Genomic DNA, 24356 nt, shown 5'->3' with positions numbered 1-24356 from the left:
CCGTGAGTGGAGCCATGTGCCGTGTGAGTGGCCGCCGGGGTGTCGGCGAGTCCTCTGTAGTTGGGGTTAGCTATCAGCCGACGCCGGTTCGGCAGCGTACCTCGTTCGCTGCTCGTTGGCGAAAATGCCGACTCTCCATCTGATTCGTACGCCGCATCATTGTACGACGTCTTGCCCATGTACGTCTCCTTCACGAATACGGGGCTAGCGTCCCGCTCATACTCGTCGACATCAATGATACTGGACTCCCTCTTGAACGCCCTCGAGTCATTGACGATCTCGTCCACTTCCGAATCGTCGTCGATCATGTCGACTGCAATGGACTCGTCGATCGACATCTGGCTGCTGACAGTCGTCGGAAGAGAACTAGTCAAGTCGTTGGGGATCGAGGTGCGTGCGCGTCCGTGAGAGGAATGATGTGCCTGGGCGAAGATTGGCTGAGATTCGTGGCGTCGGCGGGAGCGCGAGGGGGGAGGGGTGGGCGTCGGCTTGGCCGAAGCATGGGGTGTGTGCTTGGGGCTGCGAAGCAGTGACAGTGATGGGGAAGAGCGAGGGTCGGAAAGTCTCCTTGCCGGCGGGGTCACTGGTGACTGGCCCGCAAGGTCTTCGAGAAAGGCACGAAGGCGATGGGAGAAGCCACTGCGGAGGCTCGTGAGGGGGACGCTGCTCCCTAGGACCTGACGCTGCTCGGCCTCGATGAACGAGAGCAGCTTGTCGGCGTCGCGTTGTCGCTCGAGGAGGCGGATGAACCTGTTCAGCGAGGAGCGCGGAGTACGAGACGTAAGGAGAGAGGTGTCGAGCAGGCCGGTGGGATCGTCAGTTACGAGCGAGACGCCCGCATCTTGAACGAGCTGAAACTGACAGTGGGTGTCAGCGCACGCACGCACGTCCGTCACCTCTGCTTCATTCAGCGTACCAGTCGCTCAAAGGAGATTCTCTCGCCGGTGGGTCTTGGAGGGGCCAAGGGGAGGGTTCTCATGCTGTTGTCGCAAGACGCAAGAGGGGAGGGTTGAGAAGAGCAAGTGGTGAGTGACATGTCAAGACGTGGTTGGGTGTGCGACGTGGTCAAGATATAGCCGGCATGATTGAGACACACAGAAGGATGAAAATGGGCCGAGACTGTCTGTGCGCAATGCCAGGAGAGTTGGGGGGGGGGGGCGATGACTGGGACGGGGGGGGGGGGGGGGGGATGAGAGATTGGGCGGCGTCCGGGCGTCACGGCGGCGGCGGCGGCGGCGTCACTCGTCTCGTCTCGTCCTTTCGCCCGACGAGACGGCAGCCCGCTTCTCTCGGCGTCGTCGTTTGTGTTGTGCGACTCGTCAAGATTGAGGTAGCAGCGAGATGGACGGCTGGGTTATCAAGAATTGGTGGAGGACGGTGTGATCCGGGATGAAACTAGGCCGGTCTTGTGCCGCCGCCATTCCACAACGACTGACTGGCACACTGGTCGTGTGTAACTTGTGTGACGACGACGAGTTTGGATCCGCCAGTACAAGTCGCGTCTTGAAACGCGCAGTGGTCACGAGCACAGCTTCTCATGGGTATCTATGCGCCGCATGGGTGCACGGTAGTGCATGCATGCGTCGTCGTCTCGTGCACCCTCCACCAACCCTCTATGCATTGCTCGCCGCTGTCCAAAGTCACCCCGCTTCTCGCCAGCCCAAGCTCATCTCGCCCCCTTCTGTCTCCAAAGTCAACATTGCCCAGGCACGAGAGCCACGTGACTTTACCCTGACTCTTGCACCCTTCGAGTTGCCGATTCTTTCCCGGAAAGTCAATCAACTCGAGCTCTCTTGTCGCAATCTAGCCCTCTACGCCCGCCATGCTCCTCACACGGCTGCCCCGCGCCGTCGCATCGCGCGCCGCCATCACCACGTTCCCCCGGGTCACCCGGGTGACTGTGGCGCGCACCGCCGTCCTCCCCCGCCGGTTCCAGAGCACAAGTGAGTGGCCTGTTCATCAGTGACACCCACTAATCGCCGCAGCGCCGACCGAACCCCTCACCGTCCTCGGTAAGACGTACCCGCGTGACGAGTGGACCAACGCCACGCCGACCATCCTGTCCAAGGTCGGCCGTAACCTCCACCTCCAGGAGGGCCACCCCCTGTCCACGCTGCGCGGCATCATCGAGAACCACTTTGAGGGCTACCAGTCTGTCCGGACCGAGTCGCCGATCGTGACGGTCCATCAGAACTTTGACGAGCTCGGATTCCCCAAGGACCACCCCGGTCGGTCCAAGACGGACAGCTACTACGTCAACGCGGAACACATGCTGCGCACGCACACGTCGGCCCACGAGGTCGAGTCGTACCGATCCGACAAGAACGCGTTCCTCATCGCCGCCGACGTGTACCGCCGCGACGAGATCGACAGCAGCCACTACCCCGTCTTCCACCAGATGGAGGGCATGCGTATCTGGGACCAGGGCGACCTGAGCGAGCTCAAGGCCGAGAACGCACGCCTTGCAGCCGAGCTGGCAAAGTCGCCGCTCCAGGTCGAGGACGACACGGTCGTCGGCCCGTCCAACCCTTACCAGGCCAAGCACGACCCCGAGCACGCGGCCGAGATTACGCAGAACCTCAAGCACCGGCTCAACGGTCTCATTCTCAAGCTGTTCGGCCACGTCGCCGCGGCCAAGGGCGAGCCACTGCGTATCCGCTGGATCGAGGCCACGTTCCCTTGGACATCGCCGAGCTTCGAGGTCGAGGTGTGGTTCAACGACGACTGGCTCGAGATCCTCGGCTGCGGCGTGGTGATGCAGCAGACGCTCGAGACGTCGGGCATGGGACACAAGGCCGGGTGGGCGTTTGGCCTCGGCCTCGAGCGCATCGCCATGGTGCTCTTCGACATCCAGGACATCCGTCTCTTCTGGTCCACCGACTCGCGCTTCCTCAACCAGTTTGAGCAGGGCAGGATCAACACATTCAAGCCGTACTCCAAGTACCCGCCCGTCAACCGCGACATGAGCTTCTGGCTGCCCGATGCCGCTGTCGAGGGCCGCGAGCCATGGCACGAGAACGACTACTGCGAGATTGTGCGCAATGTGGCTGGAGATCTCGTCGAGAATGTGTCGCTTGTGAGTGGGCCTGACGAGTGGTCGAGCCATCCACACCGCCGTCTCTTAACACCACCGCTGACCCCACGCCCCAGATCGACGACTTCACCCACCCCAAAACCGGTCGCAGGAGTCTGGCCTACCGGATCAACTACCGTAGCATGGACAGGTGAGCCCGCCCGCACCCCGGCTCAGCGCCACTAACACGACAGGTCGCTGCGCAACGAGGACGTCAACGAGCTTCAGGCCGAGGTGGAGAAGCAGGTTGTCGAGGCGCTGGGCATTGAGATGAAGTAATAGAGCGTAGAGGGTGTAGGGGCACGAGTAGACATGGTGATGACACTCCCATCTTTTGAACGTGCGGTGTGTAGTCCTCGCAGGGCTGTCATGGCCTAGGAATCACGTCCGTCTTAATCTACTTCTGCCTTTGCCGACGCCGACGCCGACGCCCAATGCAATCGCATGAGAAGTGCTGTACAAATGCCAAGTCTATCCCGCGCGTCGTCCGCGTCTATCCTTGCCTCTGCGCGGGGTCAGAAACGCTCCAAAAGGCTGTTTTTCACGCAGCACACCCACCTGCTTGTGCTTGGGGTTCTTCGAGCAGACAATGTAGATTCTTCCTTTCCTAGTAGTGGGTCAGCGTGCGTGTTCACCAGTCGGTAGGGCCATGGGCCGGCCGGCAACCTCCCTCGGTCCGCCGGCCTCGCGCCGCTCGCGACGTACCTGCGCACAACAGCACACCCGTCGCAAAACTTCTTGACGCTGCTCCGGACCTTCATGCCGCGCACCTGTCCGAGCACGCGGAGCGCCTGCGGTGCCGCTGCGGGGCGGGGAAGGGCGCCGAGACGCGCCGAGGCGAACGACGGCACGAGCGCCGAGACGGTCGGGCGGGCAAGCGATGCGTGCGCGTGCGTCGAGCACTGGCGCGAGGGGCCTGCCAGGAGGCGGAGACGGAAGAGGCCGAACATTGTGTTGTTTTGTGTTGGTGTCCAACAGCAACGACTTTGCTCGCGATAGACGGCACTTGGAGGAGGCCGGAGATCGAACATTGAAATAGTGAGCCTGACATTCGTGGTCCGACGACGGGAGCCTGAAACTTGACATGGCCGGAATCAAACCGCGGGCGGCGTCTGCTCCACCCCACAGTGCGTCACCGTCAGCATTACCCACCACCCCGCACAATCAATCTGCTGCATCCTCTTTTCTTCTGTCTCAAAGTACAGCTACGGCGACGGGTGGTATGGAGCGTTGTATGGGTTCGATGGTGCATTAGGCACGAGAGAGTTAGGGGAGGTAGGATGGAGTACTGGTGGTCAAAGGAGTACACGAGACCCAAAGCGGCACGCAGACTGAGGCAGCGGCATCTCAGCCACCTTATGCGACAGGCGCGGCAACGGTCACGTCCCCTGTCACTGGTCCCTCGGCCTCGTTGTGCGACATGTCACCGAGGTTGTGGAAGTCTGCGCGGTCAGTTGGAGCCACAAGGTACTTCAACTCTCGAGCTACCCACCAAGAATGTCAGAGTACATCATCACCTTCCAAGTGTCCACTGGCAGGTCGGCGTCGTTGAACGACCAGTCAAACACCTCGGCGGCAACAGGCTCATCGGTAGGGTCGTGGTACGGCGCAAGGTACTCGTGCCCAAGACCCTCAGTGGCCGAGATACGCGTACGGGGGTCAAACACCAGCATCTTCTCCAAGAGGTCAAGCGCTAGAGAGGGTCAGTACGCAGCCCAGGGCTCAATCCGCAGGTGCCGCTTACAGAGGGGGTCCGCGCTGGGGAACTTGGTAGCGAAGGGGACCTTCTCACGCTTCGGCAAGCTCTGAACGAAGCGGAGAGTCTTGGCACACGGTCAGCATACGGGCTCGTTACGGTCCACGAGTCACCTACGTTTTCGCTGGCAATGGTCTGGATAACATCGTCAGGGGGTGTGCCGAGGAGCTCGGTGATGATGGAGAACTGGTTGACATCTGTAACGTGGATCAGTATGGCGATCATTCTGTCGTCGTCGGTGCGCATAGCCACTCACGGTCCTTTCCTGGGAAAAGTGGCTTGCCCTCGAGCATCTCGGCGAAAATGCAGCCCGTGCTCCAGATGTCCACTGCGGGTTGGGTCAGCGTGGCTGTCTCCAAGGGGTCGTAATGCTACACACCTGCAACGTCGTACTTCTGCCAGGTCAACATGATCTCGGGTGCGCGGTAGTAGCGAGTCGAAACATAGCCAGTCATCTGGGGGTCCTGAATTCGTGCAAGGCCAAAGTCGCAGATCTAACAGTCAGCACCCACGCGTCGCAAGATGCCCTTACCTTGAGATCACAGTTTTCGTTGACGAGAATGTTGGAGGGCTTGAGGTCACGGTGGACAACGCCTGCGGAGTGGACATACTTGAGACCACGGAGAATCTGGTAGAGGAAGTACTGGATAAACTGCTTCTCGAGTGGCCGCGAGGTGAGGAGACGGTGCAGGTCGGTGCCAAGGAGCTCGGTCACAAAGTAGATGTCCTCGAGGGGGGAGATGAAGATGTCGCTGAGGGAGATAATCTGTGAATGATTGTGTAAGCGTTATGTACGGCCTCGCCGGAATTCATGTTTGCCGCTCACGTTTTCGTGTCGCAGGTGCTTGAGGAGCTTGAGCTCGCGGTAGGTGCGCTTGCTGAGGACGGGGGTGGAGAAGGGCTTCATGATCTTCTTGATGGCGACCGACGTGCCAGACAACTGGTCCTTGGCAGAGCTAGACGACGCGTGTCAGTTGCTTGTCTTGTCGAGTGACAACGTCGCCTGGCCGATGGAGGCACACTCACCACACCAGACCAAAGGCACCCATGCCTACGGGCTGGAGGTCGACGTAACGCGTCGTCACCTCAAAGACTGTTCCGAAGATGGACAGCTTGACAAAGTCGGCCATCTTGCTGATTGACTACTATGCGGGGCGACGTGCAGTAGCGATGCGGGGAGGAGACAAACCGACGGAGTGGGATAAGGTGGAGCGGCGGGGCGTGTGACACGGAAACGGGGCAGTTCGAGCAATAGCAAGCATACAATGTCAGCAACGTTGTGCTAGACCTTCTGTATGCTGTCCAACACTCACCTAGGTGGTAGGGGTGGGGGATGGGGGTGAAAAGAGGGAAGGTTGCAAACGGAGAGCGCGTGAATTGTGGAGTGACTAGGTTTCCACAACTTGATCGCAGGGCGGTTTGCGGGGACTTGGCGATGCGATGCGTAATGACGCTGTGGGCCTACTTTGTCGCGCGAGGGGGCGTGCAGAGTGTGTATGCAGGCGATTGCTCAAATGTAAGTGTTGGTTGTTGGATGGAGTAGTGAAGGATGGAACGTGGAAAGAAGTGGATTCACGGTCCTGGGAAGTAGGCAGGTAGGTGGTCGGTGGTAGATGGGGAGATCGGGGTTGGCCAAGCGCAAGGGAAGGCGTCGGCGGCGGAGGCGGCAAAGGTAAGGCGGGGTCGGTTGGGTGATTGATTGAATGGAATAGGACAAGACGGCCGAGTGTCGTCGACGCGTGGGTGGTGGTGGTGGTGGATGCTTGCTGCGTGCTGCGTACTGCGAGTTTGCGTGCGTGTCAAAGCAAGGCAGAAAAAAGGTGCTAGAATCCCAGCGGAGTAGCTAAGGTTGGTTATGGGATGCGAAGGATGCGTCAGTCGACGGATGGTTGTTGGAGCCCGGCTGGCAGGCTGGCAGGCTGGCTTGCTGCGGTGCGGTGAGGGGTGCGCCGGCGACGACACGACAAGATGCTGCCGAGGGGGGGTGGCCGGGGTGGGTGGTGGTCACTGGGGCGGGCCTGACGCCTGACGCCTGGCTGGCGCATGGCGCCCGAGGAAGGGGAGGGAAGGTATTTTGTTGGGTGTGAGTCTCTTGTGAGTCTCTTGTCATGCCTCGCAATCAGGGTTCAATCCATTCCACCATCGCCGGCAAATAGTTTATAAATTTGATTCCGTGTCAAATAAATGGCCAACCGACGACCCCTACCATTTTGTAATTCGACTAGGACGAGCACGACGGGACGACCAACGAGGATATACAAAACACGGTAAACCCTTTGCTCCACTTTGTCACTAAAAGTCGAAACGGCATGGCATGACGACAGGTTCGTCGTCGTAGTAATAGTAGTAGTACTAGTAATTCGTCGTTCATGCCCTACCCAGTTTAAGATCAGCACACACATGCACGTAAGTACTTGCTGGCCGGTGCGGCAGTACGCCCCCCCTCTTGTTACTCGAGCACAGGCTCGCCTCACACACAAGCTCTTAACCCCAATCCCAGTCTCAACAACTCTCAACAACACAGGGACCGGGAAGGAGCGAAGGAGCCAGCCCTTGCAATCCTTTCGGGAGCGTGACGTCACTTATTTACCATGCCCACCTTTGCTTTCCACAATAGACTCGTGGTCTTGCTTGTACCAACCAAACAAATCCCGTCAACTTCGGTTGGAGAATTGGAGCTGCACTTGGCACCGGGCAACAATACTTTGGTCCATGTGCATCATGCAAGAAAAGGTGTATGTATATGCCATGTCTCGACGACGCTGGAGCTAGACGAGCCATCTCGTCCGGCCCGGCAGCAGAAGCATCCTGCCGTTATCATCCGCGCGTACCCCCCTTTATGCGGGGCTTGGAGCATCAAGACCCGAATCGTCAGCCGAATCAACCGACGAGGCTCCACTCTCGCTGCCGTCGGTCTGACGCAACGCGAACGGCTGCCCCGGGAGCTGGGCGACGAGACGGAGCACTTCCGACTCGTCATGGCCCAGGTTGAGCCAGCCGGCTCTCAGGCCGCTGTCCACGACCGTCGACAGGGCTCGTTCCAGACCCTCAGACCTGATTCCAGGTAGCGTTGTTGGAACCGTTCCGGAATCATCACGACCATGTGAACAGTGTGGAGCGCGATGAGGTCCGTGATACGGCGGAAACCAGCGATAATTACGGGATGGGGCGCGAGAATCGAGGGTGAAGAGGATCGACGTCAGTTGGAAAGCGGTCGCGTGAGGTGGAGCGGCGGACTATGCCGCCGCACCGCATACCACTCACCGTGCTGTGAGAGCCTTGACTTCGTCGCTTTCTCGCTCTCGTAGTGTCTGAATCTCCGACTCGAGTGAGTCAAGGCGCTCGGCGACCAGGTCTCGTCGATTTGCGTTCTTCCTCGACGAGCGATACGTTTCTCCTAGCACTAGGCCGGCGCCGACGAAGAAGAGGAACCCTTCCGCTATTGTGTTTGCACCGTTCTGCACGGCCCTGGGGTCGTCAGTGGCGGTGGTGACGCAAGCTCGTCGCCTGAGCCGAGCCAGGCGGGGCGACTACCCACTTTGCATCGTTGAGCGGCTTCACCTTGGACGCCTCCTCGTTCAACAAGCCCAGGCGCATCCTTGCCTCGGTGCGGTGGATCCCCTGGGCGGTCGTCAGTCGTGCCACGCCGCATGCCCGAGGCATGACGAGATCTCACCTGGGCAACGCCGATACAGATCTTGCGGAAGGTCTCGTGTCTGATGATGGTCAGTCCATGATCACCGGGCGCCGAGTCCAACGCCGTCGCGCGATGGCATCTGCGCGGTCTGCTCACTCTGTTGCCTGGGCCTTGATGGCATTCGCGATGGGCTTGGCCAGGGTCTAATTGGGGAATACTGATCAGCCAAGGCCAAGTGTCGCACGAGTTGAGGGGTGTGACTGCGGCGGGCGTACCTTTACTGCCAGGCTGAAGATCTTGATCGACGCCATGGTGGTGTGTGTCGGGGACGAAGGGGGGCTAGTGAGCAAGGTATAGTAGATGTTGTTGTGAGCAATGTCAAGCTGCTGTGCTCATCGCCAGCTGCCAGGCGGTTCGATTATGCTGGCCTCGTGCTGCTGCCTATCGCGTTGCATGCATGCGTGTTGATCTCGGCGCATCGGCCATGGCGGATGGCGGATGGCGGCTGACGGCGGCGGCGGATCGTGCCGAAAGATGTCGCGTCGAGTTGCACGTGGCTTTGATGCCGCCCATATCACGTGATGAAGAAAGCCCGCAAGCCGAAGGCCCGTCCTCCTTCTGTCAGTTACGGGAAGTTTTCTTGTCAGCTTTGATTTCGCAGGTGAACAGGGATGCTGCCCGTTGCAGAGAGCGACGACCGGCCTTAGCCGCTTCGGATACAGAACGGGATATACAACCACGACGACTACTTACCAACCCTGCACAAGCTGAGAATCACAGAAAGAAAAGAGTCTTCTGTCCAGGCTTGCCCGTTGTCGCCAACAGGGCTGGCCATCGTGTCGCCGTCGCCGACGCCGCCGACAGTAGCATAATCAAAGGCTGCGTCTTCATCGTCGACGCCGGTGACTCACCAGAGTCGTGTGAACAGTGTGGGCAGGCGGCCGAGCCTCGGCGCTGGGCTGGCTGCATGGCCTCGGTCGGTCGGTGCTATCGCCGTACGTTGGCCGCGCTGGGCTGCGAGGCAGGGACACGGATTGTAGGAACGGGGCCCAAGGAACAAGCCTGCATATGTAAGTATGCCTGGGTGGGTTCACAGCCCTAATAAAGACATCTGCCACGCTGCGTCGGTGGCTTGGCTCGGGGGCCGGCGGCAGGGTGGCAGGGCGACAGGGTGCGCGCCGAGCCTGCGTTGACGGCATGTCGGCAGAGATGCGGAGGGTTTGGTTCGGTTTGGCGGCTGCCCTCGGCTAGAGCTTGAGAGCTTGTTCTTGGCCATGCGATTGTCAGCTCTGCTTTGCTGCTGCTGCTTGGCCGCTGCGGCCGGCCAGGGCGCGCTTGCTGCTGCTACTGCTTCCCCAGACGCCGCAAAAGTTGACCTACATGCGAACGAACGAGCGAGCCGAGAGTGGACGAGAGACGGCGGCTGCGGGATAATCATCGGGCACCGGGCACTCGTCGTTCTCTCGCGACCGACAGTGCAAGTCTGGTCGGGCGCAGAGTCGCCTTGTTGATAAAATACATCACCCGTCAACATCATCGCCCGTCGAGCAGAGTCGTCAACAAAGTCGTCTAGGTCGTCTACATATAGCCAGCGAGGTGGTCGTTGTCTCTCGCCGTCGCCGTCGTCTCTGGTTGCGTCTCTCGCCCGCCAACAACTGCGCCATCGCCGTCGGCTTTCCCGAGGAAGCGCAGATTATAGATTCCTGCAGCCTGCGAGCAACTTCAACACCGCAACAACCCACACCACGATGAGTACAGCTACAGCAGCGACATCGACAGCCCCGGACCCAGCACAGACGAGTGTCTGGTGGGGAGGGAACACAAACGTCGGCGTCGGCGGCAAGTGAGTGCCGTTCTGAGAGCAAGCGCGCTGACTGAGCCCAGCTCGACAATGTACATCTTCACCTTCCTCGCGACCATCATAGTGCTGAGTCTTATCGGCCTTGCACTCGTCTTCCGCGCCATGATCATCCGGCGCAGGCTGCACCGACGTATCGAGGAAGCGATCGCCCGCGGCGAAGTCATACCGTACTCGAATCCATTCTTGCCAACGCCCGCCGCGCCAAAGAAGCCGGCGCCCGTGCAGCCGCTGCCCACGCTCTGGGAGAGCGAGATGCGCCTCGACGGCGACGACTGGGAGGGCTACGTTATTGACGAGGAAAAGTGGGACTTTGTCACGGTGAGTGCATTGCGGGGCTGGGGTTGCGGGGCACATCCGTCCGAGCGGTGCAGTGGCGTTGTGGCAGCCCTGAAGATGACTGTGTGCGGTGTGTGTGGACGCTCGCTGACGCCGATGCAGCCTGTCGGCCTGTACACCGTCCACCCTCCGATCGTCGAGGAGGAAGAGAAGCCGCGCATGCCGCTCCAGGTGCCGTCGCTGTGGTCCGAGCTGGGCGAGGCGTTCCGCGAGATGCTGCCCACGCGCCGGCTCGCGCGCCGGAGGCGGCGGTCGAGCGCGACGACGGCAGCGGCGGCGGCGGCACCAGTCACCGAGTTCCGCCCGACGCTGCAGGAGGCCGAGGTGCGCGACGCCCCGGGCCCAATGCAAGAAGCGCTCGTGGGCGTGCTCATCGCCCTGCCGTTCCAGCACGCGCAGGCCGAGCTCTGGCGCCCGCTGCACGCCGACGACGTCGAGGTCCCAGACGTGTGTCTCGGCGTCATGGAGGTCGTCACCGTCGAGGGGGAGAAGGCTGTGAGCGAGAGCGTGCCGCCATCGCGCTGGGCGTCGCGCGTGTCCGAGGTCTAGGCGAGGTGTGGGTGCGGCGTCGCCGCCAACGCTGGTCGTGGCCGCAATGACGGCGTGGGCGCCCGCACCACGCTCCACTGTGTGTATAGTATCCCGTCCGGTCTCATCATATCTTCATAGATCGCATATGTCATTGATACACAAGGCGGGGGCGTCGGAATGACGACTGATGCGCCGGCCGCGGCACTGACGCCCTAATGGATGATGTGAGCGCCGCGGCTCGTCCAGTCCTCGCGGCCGCCCGTGTCCTCGTTCCCAGCCACTGGCATCTTCATCCTTGACTCTGGCCTTGTCGTCCTTCACTCATCCCTCTCCCCAACCCGCAGGATTCAAGCACACCATGGCCCCGAGCAAGAGTCACCCTGCCCGCCACACCGCCGACCGTCACCACCACCACCGCGCGCCGTCGCACAAACGGCACCCCAGCAAGCCCCGGCAGCGCCCGCCGGTGGCCATAAAGCCCGGCGATGTCGTCGAGGTAATCACCAAGCGGCACGGCTTCCAGCTCGCGCTCGTGCGCCGCGTCGGCGTCGACGAAGCGCATGTCCACTGGGTGCGCAGCTCCGAGATGGTGGCCCCCGACCAGGTGGTGCTGCGGCACGCTCAGTGCCGTACCGTGTCTCGCGGCAGCATCGTGAAGCGGGTACGCCGGAGCTGGCGGTATGTGTTTGATCGCACGCAGCTGGCGTGGCGTGACGCGAGGCCGCACGGGTGCGATGCGTGTACGGGGAAGTCCGCCGCCGAGGCGGAGAGTGCCCGGCGCCATGAGACACATGTGGGTGACTTGGTGTTCTTACGCTCCGCCACCGGGGTGCATGACCTCGGTCTCCGCACGAACCTGCCCTCAAACCTGCCCTCGACGGAGTGGAATAGCGGCCGCGGGCCAAGCATCAAGGTCCGCCGACTCGGGCGCGTCGCTGACCTGCGCGGCGCGACGGGACAATATGTGTCCGAGGTGAGCTGTCGGCCGGGCACGCTGACACCACCTAGCGGAGGCTGTACTTCACCGACGTGGTGGAGCGGGTTCCCGCCTCACATGTCGTCGGGAGGGGCGTGCTCAACGTAGCGGGGCACATCGAGTCGTTCACGTGCTCCGAGCTGCTGCCGGCCGGTAGGGCGCACTTCCGCCACCTTATACCAGCCGAGCCGGCCGAGCTGCGCGCTTGCGTGCCCTGCCGCGCAGAGCATGAGCGCCACGCCGCCGAGACGGAGCAGTTTGCGCAGCTCAAGCTGAACAGCGCCGACCTGTTCGCCGGCGGCGGGGGCAGCGTGCTCGGCGCCCTGCACGCGGGGTTCAGCGTGCGGCATGCCGTCGACACCGACGAGACGTGTATCGCCACGCTTGCTGCCAACGCAACCATGCGCCACGTCGGCATGCGGCGCATGAGCGTCGAGGCGTACGCTGCGCACGTGAAGCGCGACCACCTCGCGCTCGTGTTTGCCGGGCCGCCGTGGTGAGTGTGGCAGTGTGGCAGAGCTGACGACGCCGCCACAGTCAAGGACACTCTGGCGCCAACCGCTTTCGCGACGTCAACGACCCGCGTAACGCCGAGCTGTGGACCACGCTCGCGGCCATCGAGCGTATCCGGCCCGACGTCGCGGTAATTGAAAACGTCCGTGGAATCAAGGACGAGCGCGAGGCCCCCGCAGGGACGATAAACTATGCCCGCGAGGCGGTCAGGCGGCTCCTGGCGATGGGGTAAGCTCCTCCCTCCCACGAGGTACATAGGCGGCGCTCACGCAGGCGCAGGTACCAGGTGCGTCTGGCGCTCCTCGACGCACGATGCCTTGGCTCCCCGCAGTCCCGCGTACGGCTGTTCATCCTCGCCGCGCGCCGGGGCGTGCCGCTGCCGTCGTTCCCGGCGCCGAGCCACGCCGCGCGCGTCCCGCAGACACTGCTGCGTATCGACGGGGTGGACGAGCGCCTCAGTCTCGGGCCAGGAGGCCACGGAGCGCCGCTGCCGCCCATCACGACGGCGCAGGCCATCTCCGATATGCCGGGTAGGTTCGCTCGCCCGCCCTCCCCTCCGCGCTGCGCCGCTAACGCACAGCATTCGACATGTGGCGCCGCCCGCGCGGGTTCACGCGCCCAGTGCCGTATGCGCGTCCTCCGGCCAACGACTTCCAGCGCCGCATGCGAGCTAGCGGCGCGCTGCTGGCTGACCACCGTACAGAGCACATGCGCCCGTGCGACGTCGACGCGTGGGTCTGTCCAGCAGCTAGGGCTGACCACAGGATCGTGGCTGCCGTCAGCGGCGGCGCCGACGCCGACGACCACCTGCCTGGTGAGTCGTGTCGGTCGCGGCGCGGTACTGGCTGACCACACCACAGGTGTGCGCCGTCGCGCGGATGCACACGGCGCCGTCGGCACCCTGCTCACCTCTGCTCGGCCAGGCGGACGGGGCACCGGGGTCGTCCACCCCGAGGTGAGTGGAACCGCGCGGCTGCGCTGACACCGATCGCTGCTAGCAAGAACGCGTCTTCACCGTCGCGGAGCGCAAGCGCTGTCAGGGCTTCCCTGACAGCTACCGCTTCCTAGGGGGCACGGCGGCTGCCAACAAAATGATTGGCAACGCCGTGTGCGTGCAGGTGGCCGAGGCCATCTGCCGTCAGGTGAAGCACGACGTCTATTGGGAGCACTGGCGGAGCGCTGGCAAGCCCGACACGAAGACGTTCTGGCGCTCGTGGCGAAAAGCCCACCCCGTCGGTGACGTCTAACTACTACCTTATGCATAGATTGGTATACTACTCGGGAGTATCTTTCGCCTCCGGTATGGATGGTACAATGGCGGTGTCGTCTTTTGGTGGCGGCGATGGTGTGGTGGTAGGGGAGGCGGCGGCGGCGGCGGAGTCGACAGTCTCCGTAACGTCGTTGGGTGATGTAGTCGGTGGTGTTGTAATCGCAGCGTCCTTGGCCGCCTCGGGGGTAGGAGCGTCCTTGGCAGTGTCCTCATGAGGCTTGTCGGCAGGTGGTTCCGCAGCGGCAGGCTTGTCCGCATCGGCAGGCTTCGCCACATCCACAGACACTCTCTCTGGCACAGAGTCCACGGACACCCGCTCGGCGCTCTCGCTCGACGCGCGCGGCTTGTCAGGCTTGGCGCTCGCCGCCTGGGCCGCGAGCTTGGCCTTAAGCCTCGCCTCGAGCGACATCCGTGGCTTGGGCTTGTTGGGCGGCATCGGTCTTGGGTCCTCGGCAGATACAGGTGGTGGGGAAGCTTTGGTTGGTGATGGCGGCGCAGGCTTGGTCGGTGATGGTGGTGCCGGGGCGGCCGACGAAAGCGGGTCTGAGGCAGCCGCAGGGAGGTCCTTCTCTGGCGGCGTGGGGCTCTTGAGTGCCGGTTCGGGAGACTTGGGTGGCAGGTCGGGAGACTTGGCTGGCGGCTCAGGCGACTTTGACGGGGGCTCCGGCGAGAGTACCCGCTGCACCCGCTCGGGTGACCTGACGGGAGACATGGCCGGCGATCGCGTCGACCACTCGGAATACTTCTCGCCTTCGGGCAGTGGCACCTTGCTCTTCTCTGGCGTCTTCGGCGCCTCGTCCTTCTCAACCTTTTCCTCTTTACCCTCAGCACTCTGCGTCAACTCGGCCTGTTTCTCCTCACTCGCCCGGCCCGCAGCACCCCCATTTGCGTCTTCCTCCTTGCTGTCGTGGTCACCACTCGGCACTGCCTCTGTTAGGATATCCCCATCCTCGTCAACATCCTCGCCCGCCTCCGTACCGTCGTCTGCTGGTGCTCCTGCGCCTGTTGACGAGTCGTTGTTTGACGAGCCGTTGCGGCGTAGCAAGCCACGCATCGTCACCTTTCGCGGTGTTGCCTTGTCCTTGACGAGAGTTTCCAGTGATGCGACGGCGGTGCCGGCTTCGGAGAGCGGACCGAGCTTGGCGTTGATGTATGCGGCGTCCATCGCCATGCGCTTCTTGGCCTCTTCCGACTTGAACTCGACCTTGCCGTACTCCTCGCTCAAGCGGTGGACGCTCGCAGCCAGAACTTGCGACATGACACCTTCCACGGTCGCCTGCGACAGGTACTTGGACAGTACCTTATGCAGCGTTTGTGTCTCCTTTGTGAGCATGAGGGCGTATTGGCGGGGTCCGTCACGCGCAGGCGTCGCCTCCCAGTCGATCTCGCGGAGCTCGCCGCAGTGCACAGCCAACCGGTCGGCCATGATCGCGACCAGCTTGGCGTGGATCTCATTCTGGTGCTCCTGGTAGTCGCGCTTGAGCTTGTCGAATTCGATGAGCATGACGGCCTGTTTGGGGTTCAGGTGGCGCCGAATGAACTCGCGGATGTAAGGGATGAGAGCAATAATGATGGATAGTGATTGGGATGCAAGGGCTGGGGTGTGAGCAGAGCGCATCGGATTCGGCACCTACCAAGATGCTTTGCTGTAATGTTCTTCAAGCCTGCGGACCGCATGGCACCGGCACCCAGCACAACTTGACACGTTCTGGAGTTGAACGACTTGAGGAACTCAATGATGCGCGCCATAACATCCGTGCACACCAGGTCGAGGTTGACCACAACGCTGAGATACTCGGCGAGAAGTTGCAGTGATTCCGACGTCGCCTTGACAGCAAAGTACGGCTTGTCCTCAATCTGCACGACCTTGGCATTGGCCTTGGGAGTGTCGCCATTCGCTGTGCCGTTGGGGGCCTGGCGTGGGGGCACAAAGCACTCTGGTGGGTCGCTGACGGCAGCCTCGATGAAGAGGTTGACAGCGTGCTGTGTAGCTGGAGGAATGTCGACCTGCACCCACGTCTCATCCTCAACAAACTTGGCCGACTTGGTAAGTCGCTGGCCATGGTATGTCATGAGGAACTGTCTTGCCTGCTGGGCGGCGACACCGCGGAGTGACACGATCATGCGCTTGGCCATGGTCTCCGTGGCGACGACGAATTCCCAGCTCTCGCTAAAGATCTCGACGAATTGCTCGATGGGTAATGACGCGTTCTGCTCGGAGCGCACAGACAAGATCTTGGATGAACGCGTGTTGGCCAGCTCGCAGGCGGCACCGAGGACGTCGGCAGGTTCAAACGGTGATGCCTCAGGAGACTTGAGCACGGCGTTAGGGCCTGAGCTATGCGCGATGGATAGTGGTGTGATGGAGCTGAACGGTTAGCGGCTAGACTCTTATGGAAGACCCACTTGTTCTCCTCCAGAATGGCGGCCATCTCGTCGCCAATCTTCTGAACGAGATTCAGACGCGACAGCATTGAGCCGTACATCTTCCTGGCGACATCCAGGAACTGAACGTGGCTCATAGCTTGCAAGGACTCTGCGAGGCTGTGGCCGCGCCCGTCCCCGGCACCGTCTGCGTCCTCCTCGGCATTCGATACTGGAAGGTGCTGGCGGTGTCAGCTGAGGAACACGGAACGTCAGCTCACCTGTCGGCCTCCCTCCCGAATGGCAGTGGTAACGGCCGTCCTCCAGACCCCAGCCAATGTGTCGATCCTTCCGCATCGTAACAAACCGCCGAGCATAGGGCCTATTTTGGCGCGCAGGTTGTCGGCATCAAACTCCTCGCCCTTGTCCGCTTCTGATAGCAACGCGAGGAGCACTGTTCCCAGAGCAGCGTCCAACTGCGAAGCAATGTTGGACATGAGGGCCGTAATGGCAATGGGAAGGTTGGCGAAGGCCGGTAACGTCGTCAATGGTAATGTTGAGGACGATGGCGCTGGCTGCTCGCCCTCCTCCTCCGGCTTTGCTATTGTTGCACCGTTTCGGTCCCACCAGCGACCAACGTCCTCGACGTATCCCAGAGCACCGAACCAGTCGCCGTGGTCGGCCAAGTCCTTGGCGATGCGAAGAATATCGTCGAGCTCCGCGACGCGTTTGATGCCGTGTTCGGTAATCCTCAAAGACCGCAGCCTCGTCTGTGCGTCGATTATTTCGAGACCTTTGCGGGCCTGCTCCCCACCGACTTCACCAAGCGACGTTTTAAGGTCGGCGATGCGTGTCAAACAGGATGATGACTCCGAGTTGAGGTCCTGCAGATTTGAGAGCGCTGAGAAGAAGGCAGATGAACGCAGTGTGATCTCATGCACCAGGTGGCTCTCCAAGTTGTCCAGATATGTCGATAGCGACTCCTGCACCGCGTCGTCTCTTGATGCCTTTGATGACGAGCCACCAGTCTCCATGACCTGTGCCCAAGTGACCGGGTTGGCGAGATCAAAGCTGGTTTCAAAGAAGGTCTCGGGGATATCGTCCAGGGATGGCAGGTCGGCCTTGGCAACCTTCTTGGCCACGAGGTCGAGGTCGAACGGGCCCTGCGACTCGGCAGCCGCGGCCATCGACGCCGTCTGCTGTGCGGTGAGGAACGACTCGTAGAGCGGGGTGATCGTCTGGAGGTACGGGTCATAGTGTGATCGCGGATAAGGCTTGGGCAGAATTGGTGGCGGTTGGGCGAGTGGTGGGAGCGCCTTGCGCGATGCTCGCAGCGGGTTGGCCTTCTTGGTCGGGTGGGCGAGGACAGTCGAGATGGCTGCGGTGTAGGTGTCAGTCGCGATCGCGTGCTCTACTGCCAAAGTCGCTTTGACCCGCTCCCCAATACCCACCATTGAAGCCGCGCCTGTCGATACCGTCGTCGACATGCGCATCGACGTCTAGCTTCCATGACACAATGTTTAACGAGCTCGCATCTGCCGGGGGCTCCCAGGTGATGTCGCCGTACGATGTCTCGAGCACGCTTGCCGCTGTGCCGTCAATCTCGGAGAAGAAGGACTCTGAAGCTGGAGGCGACGAGGGCACAGGCGTTGGCGTCGCGGCCAGGTCCCGGACCACGGGGTTGACCTGGTGCGGTAGCGGCGACGGCCCGCCTTGTGGTGGTGGTGCGACTGGTGGCTTGGACATTTGGGGAGCGTCACTATGTGGTCCCTTGGGACCGCTTTGTGTGCTATGTCCAGTGAGAGTCGAGGTGGCCTAGGTGGGGCTGTCGTCGTTGTCGGTTGAGCCGTTGTTGGTTGTGGGTGTGGGATGGGCACGCGTCAAGATGGTCGACCGTTGCAGCAGTGTCATGGTGTCAGGCAACTCAGGGCATCTCACGTGTAGGCCATGGGCTTGAAGGATTGATCCCGTTTGGCTCGTCGCGTGGCAACACGTGGTAATACATCCGTCGGTGGCGTCAACTTGGCGCCGCGCTGCCGCCTAAGATTTTGCCAGACTGCAGACGACGACTCATCTCCGGCGGCGCGCGTAGGCTACGCGGGTCAAAGCAGCAGCAGGCCAGCAGCAGCAAGATGGCGGCGGCGGCTGCGGCCGGTAGACGGCGTCGAGTGCAGAGAGACGAGCCCCGATCCCCGTCTCGAGGTCAGGCACGGGCAGACACCCCACCCACCTGGCCCACCAGGCCCACCACCCACCACCACTGGGAATGATTTTGAATCTTCAACTTCGAGTCCTCTTCTTAGCTTTTTAGAATGCATAATCTCTTTGGCACTCCGCCTCTCGGCGCACCACCACCACCACCACTCACTCTCATCCTTGTACATTCTTAGATAAAGCTCACCTGCTTAGACAGCTGTACACTGTGAGCGTCGACAAAGGGAGCAGCATCACACGCGCGCTCTTCTCCCCATCGCACCGGGAAAACTGACCCATCTCCCCCCCGCAGACAATGTGTGGAATCATCGGTATCCTTCTTCACGACCCCCTCGCGACCCAGACCGTCCAGGCCGGCGCCGAGCTGTAAGCAAGCGCACTGTCCTGCCAATAGCGACATGTCCTAACCGTCTGTGCAGCGCCGAGGGTCTCTCGCTCCTCCAGCACCGGTAAGTCGACGACGCGTCGCGTGCACGTTTTTGCCACCATCTCATACCCATCGCAGTGGCCAGGACGCGGCTGGTGTCGTCACCTGCGGCTCGGGTGGCCGCTTCTACCAGGTCAAGGCCAACGGCATGGTCCGTGATGTCTTTGACTCGCAGGCCATCACCGGCCTCAAGGGCTACATGGGCGTCGGACACGGTGAGTATGGGGCGCAGCTTCGCTTGCCGTCCTCGTCTTGCAGCTCAGCTGACATCTCCAGTCCGCTACCCCACCGCTGGTGGCTCGGACCACGCGGAAGCCCAGCCCTTCTACGTCAACTCCCCGTATGGAATCACCTTTGCTCATGTGAGTGGCACAACTCGAAGCAAGAGGGGCATCTCGCGGTCAATGCAACACCCGGCGCCTCTCGGCTTTGCAAGGTAATTTGGAATCGGCTAACCCGGTCTTTTGACAGAACGGTAACCTCATCAACACGCCCGCGCTTCGCCAGTACCTCGACGCCGACGCGCACAGGCACATCAACACCAACTCTGACTCGGAGTGCCTGCTCAACATCCTGGCCGACAACCTCCAGAAGACGGGCAAGTTCCGTATCAACGAGGAGGACATTTTCAAGGCCATTGGCGACCTCATGTCGACCGTCAAGGGTGCCTACGCCTGTGTTGCCATGCTTGCCGGTTTCGGTCTCATTGCCTTCCGTGACCCCAACGGTATCCGCCCCGTTGGTATCGCCACCCGCAAGGGCGCGCGCGGTGGCGTCGACTACCTGATTGCCAGCGAGAGCGTCGTTGCGCAGGGCCTGAGCTTTGACGGCTGGGACGACGTCAAGGCTGGTGAGGCTGTCATCATCACTCGTGACGGTGGCCTCTCGCGCCGCATCGTGGCCGAGCCCAAGCCTTTCGCCCCCGACATCTTCGAGCACGTCTACTTTGCCCGTCCCGACTCGACCATTGACGGCATCAGCGTCTACCGTTCGCGTATGGCCATGGGAGAGCTCCTTGCCGAGAACGTTGAGCGCGAGCTCGAGAAGGCCAACCTCAAGGTTGATGTCGTTATCCCTGTTCCCGACACGTCGCGTGTCGCTGCGCTCCAGCTCGCTCAGCACCTTGGCCTCCCTTACCGCGAGGGCTTTGTCAAGAACCGCTACATTGGACGCACCTTCATCATGCCCGGCCAGTCGGAGCGCCGCAAGAACGTCCGCCGCAAGCTCAACGCCATGCCCATGGAGTTTGCCGGCAAGACTGTGCTGCTTGTTGACGACTCGATTGTCCGCGGCACAACGTCCAAGGAGATTATCCAGATGGCCCGTGACGTTGGAGCCAAGAAGGTGATTATCGCCTCTTGCGCCCCCCCAATCCGCCACTCGAACGTGTACGGCATTGACATGCCCTCTCCTCACGAGCTGGTCGCGTACGGCCGCACCACCGAGGAGATTGCCGAGTACATTGGCGCCGACCTGGTCATCTACCAGACCCTTGACGACCTCGTCAAGTCATGTTCCATGTTCAACCCTGCCATCAAGCAGTTTGACTGCTCCGTCTTCACTGGTGACTACATCACTGGCGGTGTCGACGAGCACTACCTCGAGTACGTCGAGCGTCTGCGTAACGACAAGGCCAAGGCCAAGAAGGGCGGCCTCAAGCTCGACCTTGAGTCTCAGCCCAACGGCAAGTCGTCGGCCAACGGACCCGACGGCGTCGTCGGCCTCGTCAACCACTCGCCAAAGCTTGGCCCGACCGGCATGGCCTCGCCCAACGACACTGTCGGTCTCCACAACAGCATCCACGGCCACTAGAGGGCCTGCCTACCCATAGCCCCCTAGGCAAGGGCATGTGTATAGACAATCAGCCAATCTACTACCTACAATACAACCAAAAACCGAGGGAGCATCTGTTGGATACCCGCATCAGGTGATACCCTTTGTGATGCATTGAATCGATAAGGAGGTGTGGGGCATGTGATGTTGAGGCAGGGGTGCGAGGGGCGTCGGCCACAGCAGATGCGCGATGGGAGGTGTGGTCTACGCCGCCACAAAGAGCTGACGAGAACCAAGTTGCCGATACTGTAGATCGGAAGGACTCCAGCCCAGCCTGGGCTGATCACCAGCGTCAGTTTGTCGTCCAACGTTCGGCCACACCGCCGAAGTGACAGAGTCGGTGAGATGAATCAGAGCCGCAACATTCACCCCTCCTCCCCGCCCCTCCTGCTCCATCCCAATGCATCCGTGGTTTGTCTATCCTTTTGCTTACTGGAACTCGGGGAGGCAGTGCTCTCCAGGGCCGTAAGGCTTGGTGGTCAATGTTGTGAGGCCAGCCGAGTTCTCCGAGGTATGCCTGTTGCTCTGGGGGCCGACCTTGGGCTTCTCGCCCTTTGCCAGCGCGTCGAGGATCTTGATGGTGGACTCGGGGGTGAGGTCCTCGAAGAAGTCGTCGTTGATCTGCATCACTGGGGGAGGGTTAGGGGCCGGTCCGGGTTTAGATGTGATGCTACTCACTCGGGGCGTTCGAGCAAGCGCCGAGGCACTCGACCTCGAGGAATGTAAACTTGCCGTCCTTGGTCGTCTGGCCCGACTTGACGCCGAGGTGGCCCTGGATGGCGTCGAGGATCTTGTCCGAGCCGCAGCCGCCGAGGACGCATGGGGTCGTCGTGCAGAGCTGGACAAAGTTGGGCGCGACCGGCTCACGGTTGTACATGGTGTAGAAGGACGCAACCTGGGGCATACGTTAGCATGCTGCGCGCGCGCATAGTCCAAACGCCAGCTTCCGCGCACCTCGTAAACACGCATGGGGTTCATGTCGAGGATCTTGGCAACCTCGTTCATGACGCTGATCGAGGTCCAGCCGTTGTTCTGGCGCTGGCCAATGTCGAGCACGGGCATGACGGCCGCCTTCTTGTACTGGACGGGGTAGCGCGCGATGACCGTCTCGACCTTCTTCATGTTCTCGGGCGTGAACTCGAAGGGGATCGAGGCGTTGTTGTGCGCCGAGTCGCGGTGCTGTTGGGCAAGTCAGCATTATGTGCGATGATGCTGTAGTCCCGAGGCGTCCCTACCCACCACCATGAGGTTGTCGGAGCGCACCGCGCTCGACGAAGCAAACGTCCTGCGGCCGGCGGCGCGGGTCGCGGAGCGGAGGACGGAGCGGACGGCCGACATGTTGACGGAGCGGGGGTATGAGAGGTGGAGTCGTGAGTGAGATGGAGGCTGGTTGTGGTGGTTACGACTTGGTCCGGAGCAGCGAGCAGCGAGCAGCGAGTGCAGCCTCCAGCCAGCGTCCGTCTCCTCCGCACTCCGGCCAGCGCGCGATATTGCCCAATGCTCGTTGGATGGTGGCTCTGACAGCGACGGAAGTATTCAACACCATTATCCTGCCCTCCATTTTCTCATTATTTATCCCAACTCTCACCCTGTGCCAGCCAATGACCTCAGCGCCATATGACGTCCGGGGCCCAAAATCGCCACTAGGTCGCGGTCACTCGCGCACATCGCACCCGGCATCCTCCATCGCACACACTCACACCCATCCCACCCATGTCGTCCTCCGCCTTCAGGTCATTCGGGGCGCGGGCAGTGCCCCTCACCACCGCGGCGGTGGTAACGTTGGCCGCGTACACGCTCCATGCGCAGTCGGGGACACGATGGGCCGCCAAGCTCGACGACACGCCGTTCGAGCTCGTCGCCAACCAGCCGCTCAAGGTCCCGCGGATCAACTTTGCCGGCGTGCCCTCGACCATCACGCCGCTCGTGTGGGGCAACAACGAGTTCCAGACCCTCCTGCCCGACTTTAACAAGCGTGTCGTCAAGGCGCCCACGTTCGCGACACACCTCGGCGCCACGCCCCTCCGCGACCTCATGATCCAGGAGAAGTATGGCGCCGCGATCGACGCACGCGGCGACCTGTGGATGTGGGGCGCGGGCCACGACCCCTCGGGCAATGTGAACCGCTCGTTGCGGGGCAAGGTGGGTGCCGAGGTTTGGTGGTGGGAGCTGACGCGCAGAAACTCACCACCATCGCCGCGGCCCCGGGCAAGGTGTTCGTGCTCAGCAAGGACGGCCGCCTGTTCGTCGTGTCCGCCGACCGCGCGTTCCAGGACCAGGGCAAGGCCCCCCGGAACTGGTGGAAGAAGCTCACGACCCGCGACCCTCTCGTCGACTTTGTCAAGCTCAAGGCCGCCGACGGCTTCCACTGGGGCGAGTCGTGGCAACAGATTGCAGTAGGCCGGCACCACCTGATAGCCGTCACGAACAAGGGGCGGACGTTCTCGCTGCCGCTGTCCAACGCGGCTAACTCGCACCGACAGCTGGGCACCAAGCAGGTGTTTGCGGTTGTGCCAGAGGACGCTGTTGAGGCGATCGCCCAGTCGCCCAACCTGCCGCCAGAGTCGGACCCGCGCTTCGCCACAAAGCTGACCGAGATCCCTGCGCTCTCGGGCATCCGCATCGCGCAGGTCGCGGCGTCGGACCGTTCGTCGTTTGTCCGCACGCCCGAGGGTCGCGTCCTCGGGTTCGGCGCGAACGACTTTGGCCAGATCGGCCTCGGAACATACTCGACCGTCGCCATCGTGCCCACCCCCGTTGAGATCCAGCTGTCCAAGGCGTACCCCTCTGGCACGACGGTCAAGTGCACAGGTGTCGCGGCCGGCGCGCAGTCGACACTGTTCACCGTCGAGCGGGTAGACTCCAAGACGGGAGCCACGCTCGTCGACATCCTGTCGTGCGGTAACGGCCAGAGCGGCACGCTCGGTAACGGTCTCTGGTCGTCGGCCATGTTCGCCCCGCAAAAGGTCAAGAGGTGCGTCGAGTCGGGTGCTGGGGCAAAGCTAACGCCAGCCTGAGCGGGCTGCAGGAGTACTCTGAGAAGACAAAGTCGATCACCGCGCTGGGCGTGTACAGCCTGTCAATCGCGCCCTCGCCCAACACGCACGCGTTTGGCGCCATCGACTCGGTGCAGAACGCGGACGCCAAGGGCGTCAAGGCGGGCCTGTTTGGCCGCGACGTGATGGAGTGGGGAGGAAATGGTGGGTGTATGGTCTCCAAGCAGTACTAACCCACCCAGCCGACTACCAGCTCGGCAACGGCAAGCGCTCGTCGCTGGCCGTGCCGGCATACCTCGAGTCCCCACTCCCCCGCGCGGCCGACAAGGTCGAGGAGAAGCCCGACGGAGAGGTCGTCTCCCGCCTGTCCTTGCACCAGAACACGGCCGACGCGTACGACCTGTCGGGCAACCTCATCAAACGCGGCGTGCGCGCCGAGGAGACAATCGTCGCGGGCTACAGCTGCTCGGTTCTGTACAACAAGATTGTGTCGTAGCAAGTCGCAGTCGCAGCATCGGACGCATCTAATGAGTGGGAATGCATTGTAATGGTACAACATGTGTGTCTGT

The 24356-nt window shown here is 61.8% G+C and overlaps 10 protein-coding genes across 10 annotated transcripts; 5 read left to right on the top strand and 5 right to left on the bottom strand.

Moving 5' to 3' along the window:
- Positions 1-1822: 1822 nt before the first annotated feature.
- Positions 1823-3352, top strand: MSF1 (Phenylalanine--tRNA ligase, mitochondrial; the record flags this gene model as incomplete). The annotated part of the gene is made up of 4 exons (XM_062773920.1): positions 1823-1943; positions 1986-3076; positions 3151-3224; positions 3268-3352. The coding sequence occupies 4 exons, from the start codon at positions 1823-1825 to the stop codon at positions 3350-3352; spliced, it is 1371 nt and encodes a 456-aa protein (XP_062629904.1).
- A 214-nt stretch (positions 3353-3566) lies between these two features.
- On the bottom strand, positions 3567-4023 carry RTC6 (54S ribosomal protein RTC6, mitochondrial; the record flags this gene model as incomplete). Its single annotated transcript, XM_062773919.1, has 3 exons — positions 3567-3578; positions 3632-3680; positions 3779-4023. The coding sequence occupies 3 exons, from the start codon at positions 4021-4023 to the stop codon at positions 3567-3569; spliced, it is 306 nt and encodes a 101-aa protein (XP_062629903.1).
- Positions 4024-4232: 209 nt separating this feature from the next.
- HOG1 (Mitogen-activated protein kinase HOG1) lies at positions 4233-6750 on the bottom strand. The gene is made up of 10 exons (XM_062773918.1): positions 6143-6750; positions 5856-5971; positions 5656-5785; positions 5362-5595; positions 5209-5323; positions 5086-5157; positions 4947-5026; positions 4818-4896; positions 4566-4766; positions 4233-4515 (listed from the first exon to the last, which is right to left on the bottom strand). Exons 2-10 carry the CDS (start codon positions 5957-5959, stop codon positions 4430-4432), a joined length of 1101 nt encoding a protein of 366 aa, XP_062629902.1. The 5' UTR covers positions 5960-5971; positions 6143-6750; the 3' UTR covers positions 4233-4429.
- A 773-nt stretch (positions 6751-7523) lies between these two features.
- On the bottom strand, positions 7524-8940 carry SPBC1703.11 (OPA3-like protein). Its single transcript, XM_062773917.1, has 6 exons — positions 8742-8940; positions 8623-8669; positions 8506-8545; positions 8368-8450; positions 8094-8297; positions 7524-7883 (listed from the first exon to the last, which is right to left on the bottom strand). Exons 1-6 carry the CDS (start codon positions 8775-8777, stop codon positions 7667-7669), a joined length of 627 nt encoding a protein of 208 aa, XP_062629901.1. The 5' UTR covers positions 8778-8940; the 3' UTR covers positions 7524-7666.
- Positions 8941-9957: 1017 nt separating this feature from the next.
- Positions 9958-11358, top strand: LOC62_05G007394 (uncharacterized protein). The gene is made up of 3 exons (XM_062773916.1): positions 9958-10309; positions 10351-10645; positions 10766-11358. Exons 1-3 carry the CDS (start codon positions 10215-10217, stop codon positions 11210-11212), a joined length of 837 nt encoding a protein of 278 aa, XP_062629900.1. The 5' UTR covers positions 9958-10214; the 3' UTR covers positions 11213-11358.
- A 194-nt stretch (positions 11359-11552) lies between these two features.
- MET1A (DNA (cytosine-5)-methyltransferase 1A) lies at positions 11553-13930 on the top strand (the record flags this gene model as incomplete). Its single annotated transcript, XM_062773915.1, has 9 exons — positions 11553-11855; positions 12203-12323; positions 12354-12666; positions 12708-12911; positions 12963-13213; positions 13264-13399; positions 13448-13497; positions 13544-13638; positions 13682-13930. 9 exons carry the CDS (start codon positions 11553-11555, stop codon positions 13928-13930), a joined length of 1722 nt encoding a protein of 573 aa, XP_062629899.1.
- Positions 13926-18184, bottom strand: VPS54 (VPS54-like protein). Its single transcript, XM_062773914.1, has 5 exons — positions 17769-18184; positions 16599-17695; positions 16360-16559; positions 15588-16321; positions 13926-15549 (listed from the first exon to the last, which is right to left on the bottom strand). The coding sequence occupies exons 1-5, from the start codon at positions 18061-18063 to the stop codon at positions 13958-13960; spliced, it is 3918 nt and encodes a 1305-aa protein (XP_062629898.1). The 5' UTR covers positions 18064-18184; the 3' UTR covers positions 13926-13957.
- Positions 18185-18638: 454 nt separating this feature from the next.
- ADE4 (Amidophosphoribosyltransferase) lies at positions 18639-20920 on the top strand. The gene is made up of 6 exons (XM_062773913.1): positions 18639-18739; positions 18824-18897; positions 18951-18980; positions 19037-19173; positions 19235-19320; positions 19430-20920. The coding sequence occupies exons 2-6, from the start codon at positions 18827-18829 to the stop codon at positions 20768-20770; spliced, it is 1665 nt and encodes a 554-aa protein (XP_062629897.1). The 5' UTR covers positions 18639-18739; positions 18824-18826; the 3' UTR covers positions 20771-20920.
- Positions 20921-21177: 257 nt separating this feature from the next.
- Positions 21178-22306, bottom strand: nuo-24 (NADH-ubiquinone oxidoreductase subunit, mitochondrial). Its single transcript, XM_062773912.1, has 4 exons — positions 22031-22306; positions 21746-21970; positions 21470-21686; positions 21178-21420 (listed from the first exon to the last, which is right to left on the bottom strand). The coding sequence occupies exons 1-4, from the start codon at positions 22127-22129 to the stop codon at positions 21221-21223; spliced, it is 741 nt and encodes a 246-aa protein (XP_062629896.1). The 5' UTR covers positions 22130-22306; the 3' UTR covers positions 21178-21220.
- Positions 22307-22504: 198 nt separating this feature from the next.
- Positions 22505-24283, top strand: FMP25 (Protein FMP25, mitochondrial; the record flags this gene model as incomplete). The annotated part of the gene is made up of 4 exons (XM_062773911.1): positions 22505-22933; positions 22972-23765; positions 23804-23991; positions 24030-24283. The coding sequence occupies 4 exons, from the start codon at positions 22505-22507 to the stop codon at positions 24281-24283; spliced, it is 1665 nt and encodes a 554-aa protein (XP_062629895.1).
- Between the last annotated feature and the right edge of the window lie 73 nt (positions 24284-24356).

The sequence above is a fragment of the Vanrija pseudolonga genome, chromosome 5 (assembly GCF_020906515.1).
Source record: "Vanrija pseudolonga chromosome 5, complete sequence".
NCBI lineage: Eukaryota > Fungi > Basidiomycota > Tremellomycetes > Trichosporonales > Trichosporonaceae > Vanrija > Vanrija pseudolonga.
The sequence above is the reverse complement of the archived record's forward strand: the minus strand, read 5'-3'. Positions and strand labels throughout refer to the sequence as shown.

What these genes read in the sequence shown, in the direction of transcription:
- HOG1 (XM_062773918.1), bottom strand. Translation starts at nt 5,959, where the DNA reads ATGGCCGACTTTGTCAAGCTGTCCATCTTCGGAACAGTCTTTGAGGTG. An exon ending in ACGAAAACTGTGATCTCAAG is followed by an intron (nt 5,324 to 5,361) that starts GTAAGGGCATCT and finishes GCTGACTGTTAG; the next exon opens with ATCTGCGACTTTGGCCTTGC. An exon ending in CCCCAGCGCGGACCCCCTCT is followed by an intron (nt 4,767 to 4,817) that starts GTAAGCGGCACC and finishes GACCCTCTCTAG; the next exon opens with CGCTTGACCTCTTGGAGAAG.
- SPBC1703.11 (XM_062773917.1), bottom strand. Translation starts at nt 8,777, where the DNA reads ATGGCGTCGATCAAGATCTTCAGCCTGGCAGTAAAG. An exon ending in TCTGTATCGGCGTTGCCCAG is followed by an intron (nt 8,451 to 8,505) that starts GTGAGATCTCGT and finishes ACGACCGCCCAG; the next exon opens with GGGATCCACCGCACCGAGGC. An exon ending in AAGCCGCTCAACGATGCAAA is followed by an intron (nt 8,298 to 8,367) that starts GTGGGTAGTCGC and finishes TGACGACCCCAG; the next exon opens with GGCCGTGCAGAACGGTGCAA.
- LOC62_05G007394 (XM_062773916.1), top strand. Translation starts at nt 10,215, where the DNA reads ATGAGTACAGCTACAGCAGCGACATCGACAGCCCCGGACCCAGCACAG. An exon ending in AACGTCGGCGTCGGCGGCAA is followed by an intron (nt 10,310 to 10,350) that starts GTGAGTGCCGTT and finishes GACTGAGCCCAG; the next exon opens with CTCGACAATGTACATCTTCA. An exon ending in AAAAGTGGGACTTTGTCACG is followed by an intron (nt 10,646 to 10,765) that starts GTGAGTGCATTG and finishes ACGCCGATGCAG; the next exon opens with CCTGTCGGCCTGTACACCGT.
- VPS54 (XM_062773914.1), bottom strand. Translation starts at nt 18,063, where the DNA reads ATGTCCAAGCCACCAGTCGCACCACCACCACAAGGCGGGCCGTCGCCG. An exon ending in CGACAGGCGCGGCTTCAATG is followed by an intron (nt 17,696 to 17,768) that starts GTGGGTATTGGG and finishes CCTACACCGCAG; the next exon opens with CCATCTCGACTGTCCTCGCC. An exon ending in TTCGGGAGGGAGGCCGACAG is followed by an intron (nt 16,560 to 16,598) that starts GTGAGCTGACGT and finishes TGACACCGCCAG; the next exon opens with CACCTTCCAGTATCGAATGC.
- ADE4 (XM_062773913.1), top strand. Translation starts at nt 18,827, where the DNA reads ATGTGTGGAATCATCGGTATCCTTCTTCACGACCCCCTCGCGACCCAG. An exon ending in GTCCAGGCCGGCGCCGAGCT is followed by an intron (nt 18,898 to 18,950) that starts GTAAGCAAGCGC and finishes CCGTCTGTGCAG; the next exon opens with CGCCGAGGGTCTCTCGCTCC. An exon ending in ATGGAATCACCTTTGCTCAT is followed by an intron (nt 19,321 to 19,429) that starts GTGAGTGGCACA and finishes GTCTTTTGACAG; the next exon opens with AACGGTAACCTCATCAACAC.
- nuo-24 (XM_062773912.1), bottom strand. Translation starts at nt 22,129, where the DNA reads ATGTCGGCCGTCCGCTCCGTCCTCCGCTCCGCGACCCGCGCCGCCGGC. An exon ending in GCTCCGACAACCTCATGGTG is followed by an intron (nt 21,971 to 22,030) that starts GTGGGTAGGGAC and finishes CTTGCCCAACAG; the next exon opens with CACCGCGACTCGGCGCACAA. An exon ending in ACCCCATGCGTGTTTACGAG is followed by an intron (nt 21,687 to 21,745) that starts GTGCGCGGAAGC and finishes CGTATGCCCCAG; the next exon opens with GTTGCGTCCTTCTACACCAT.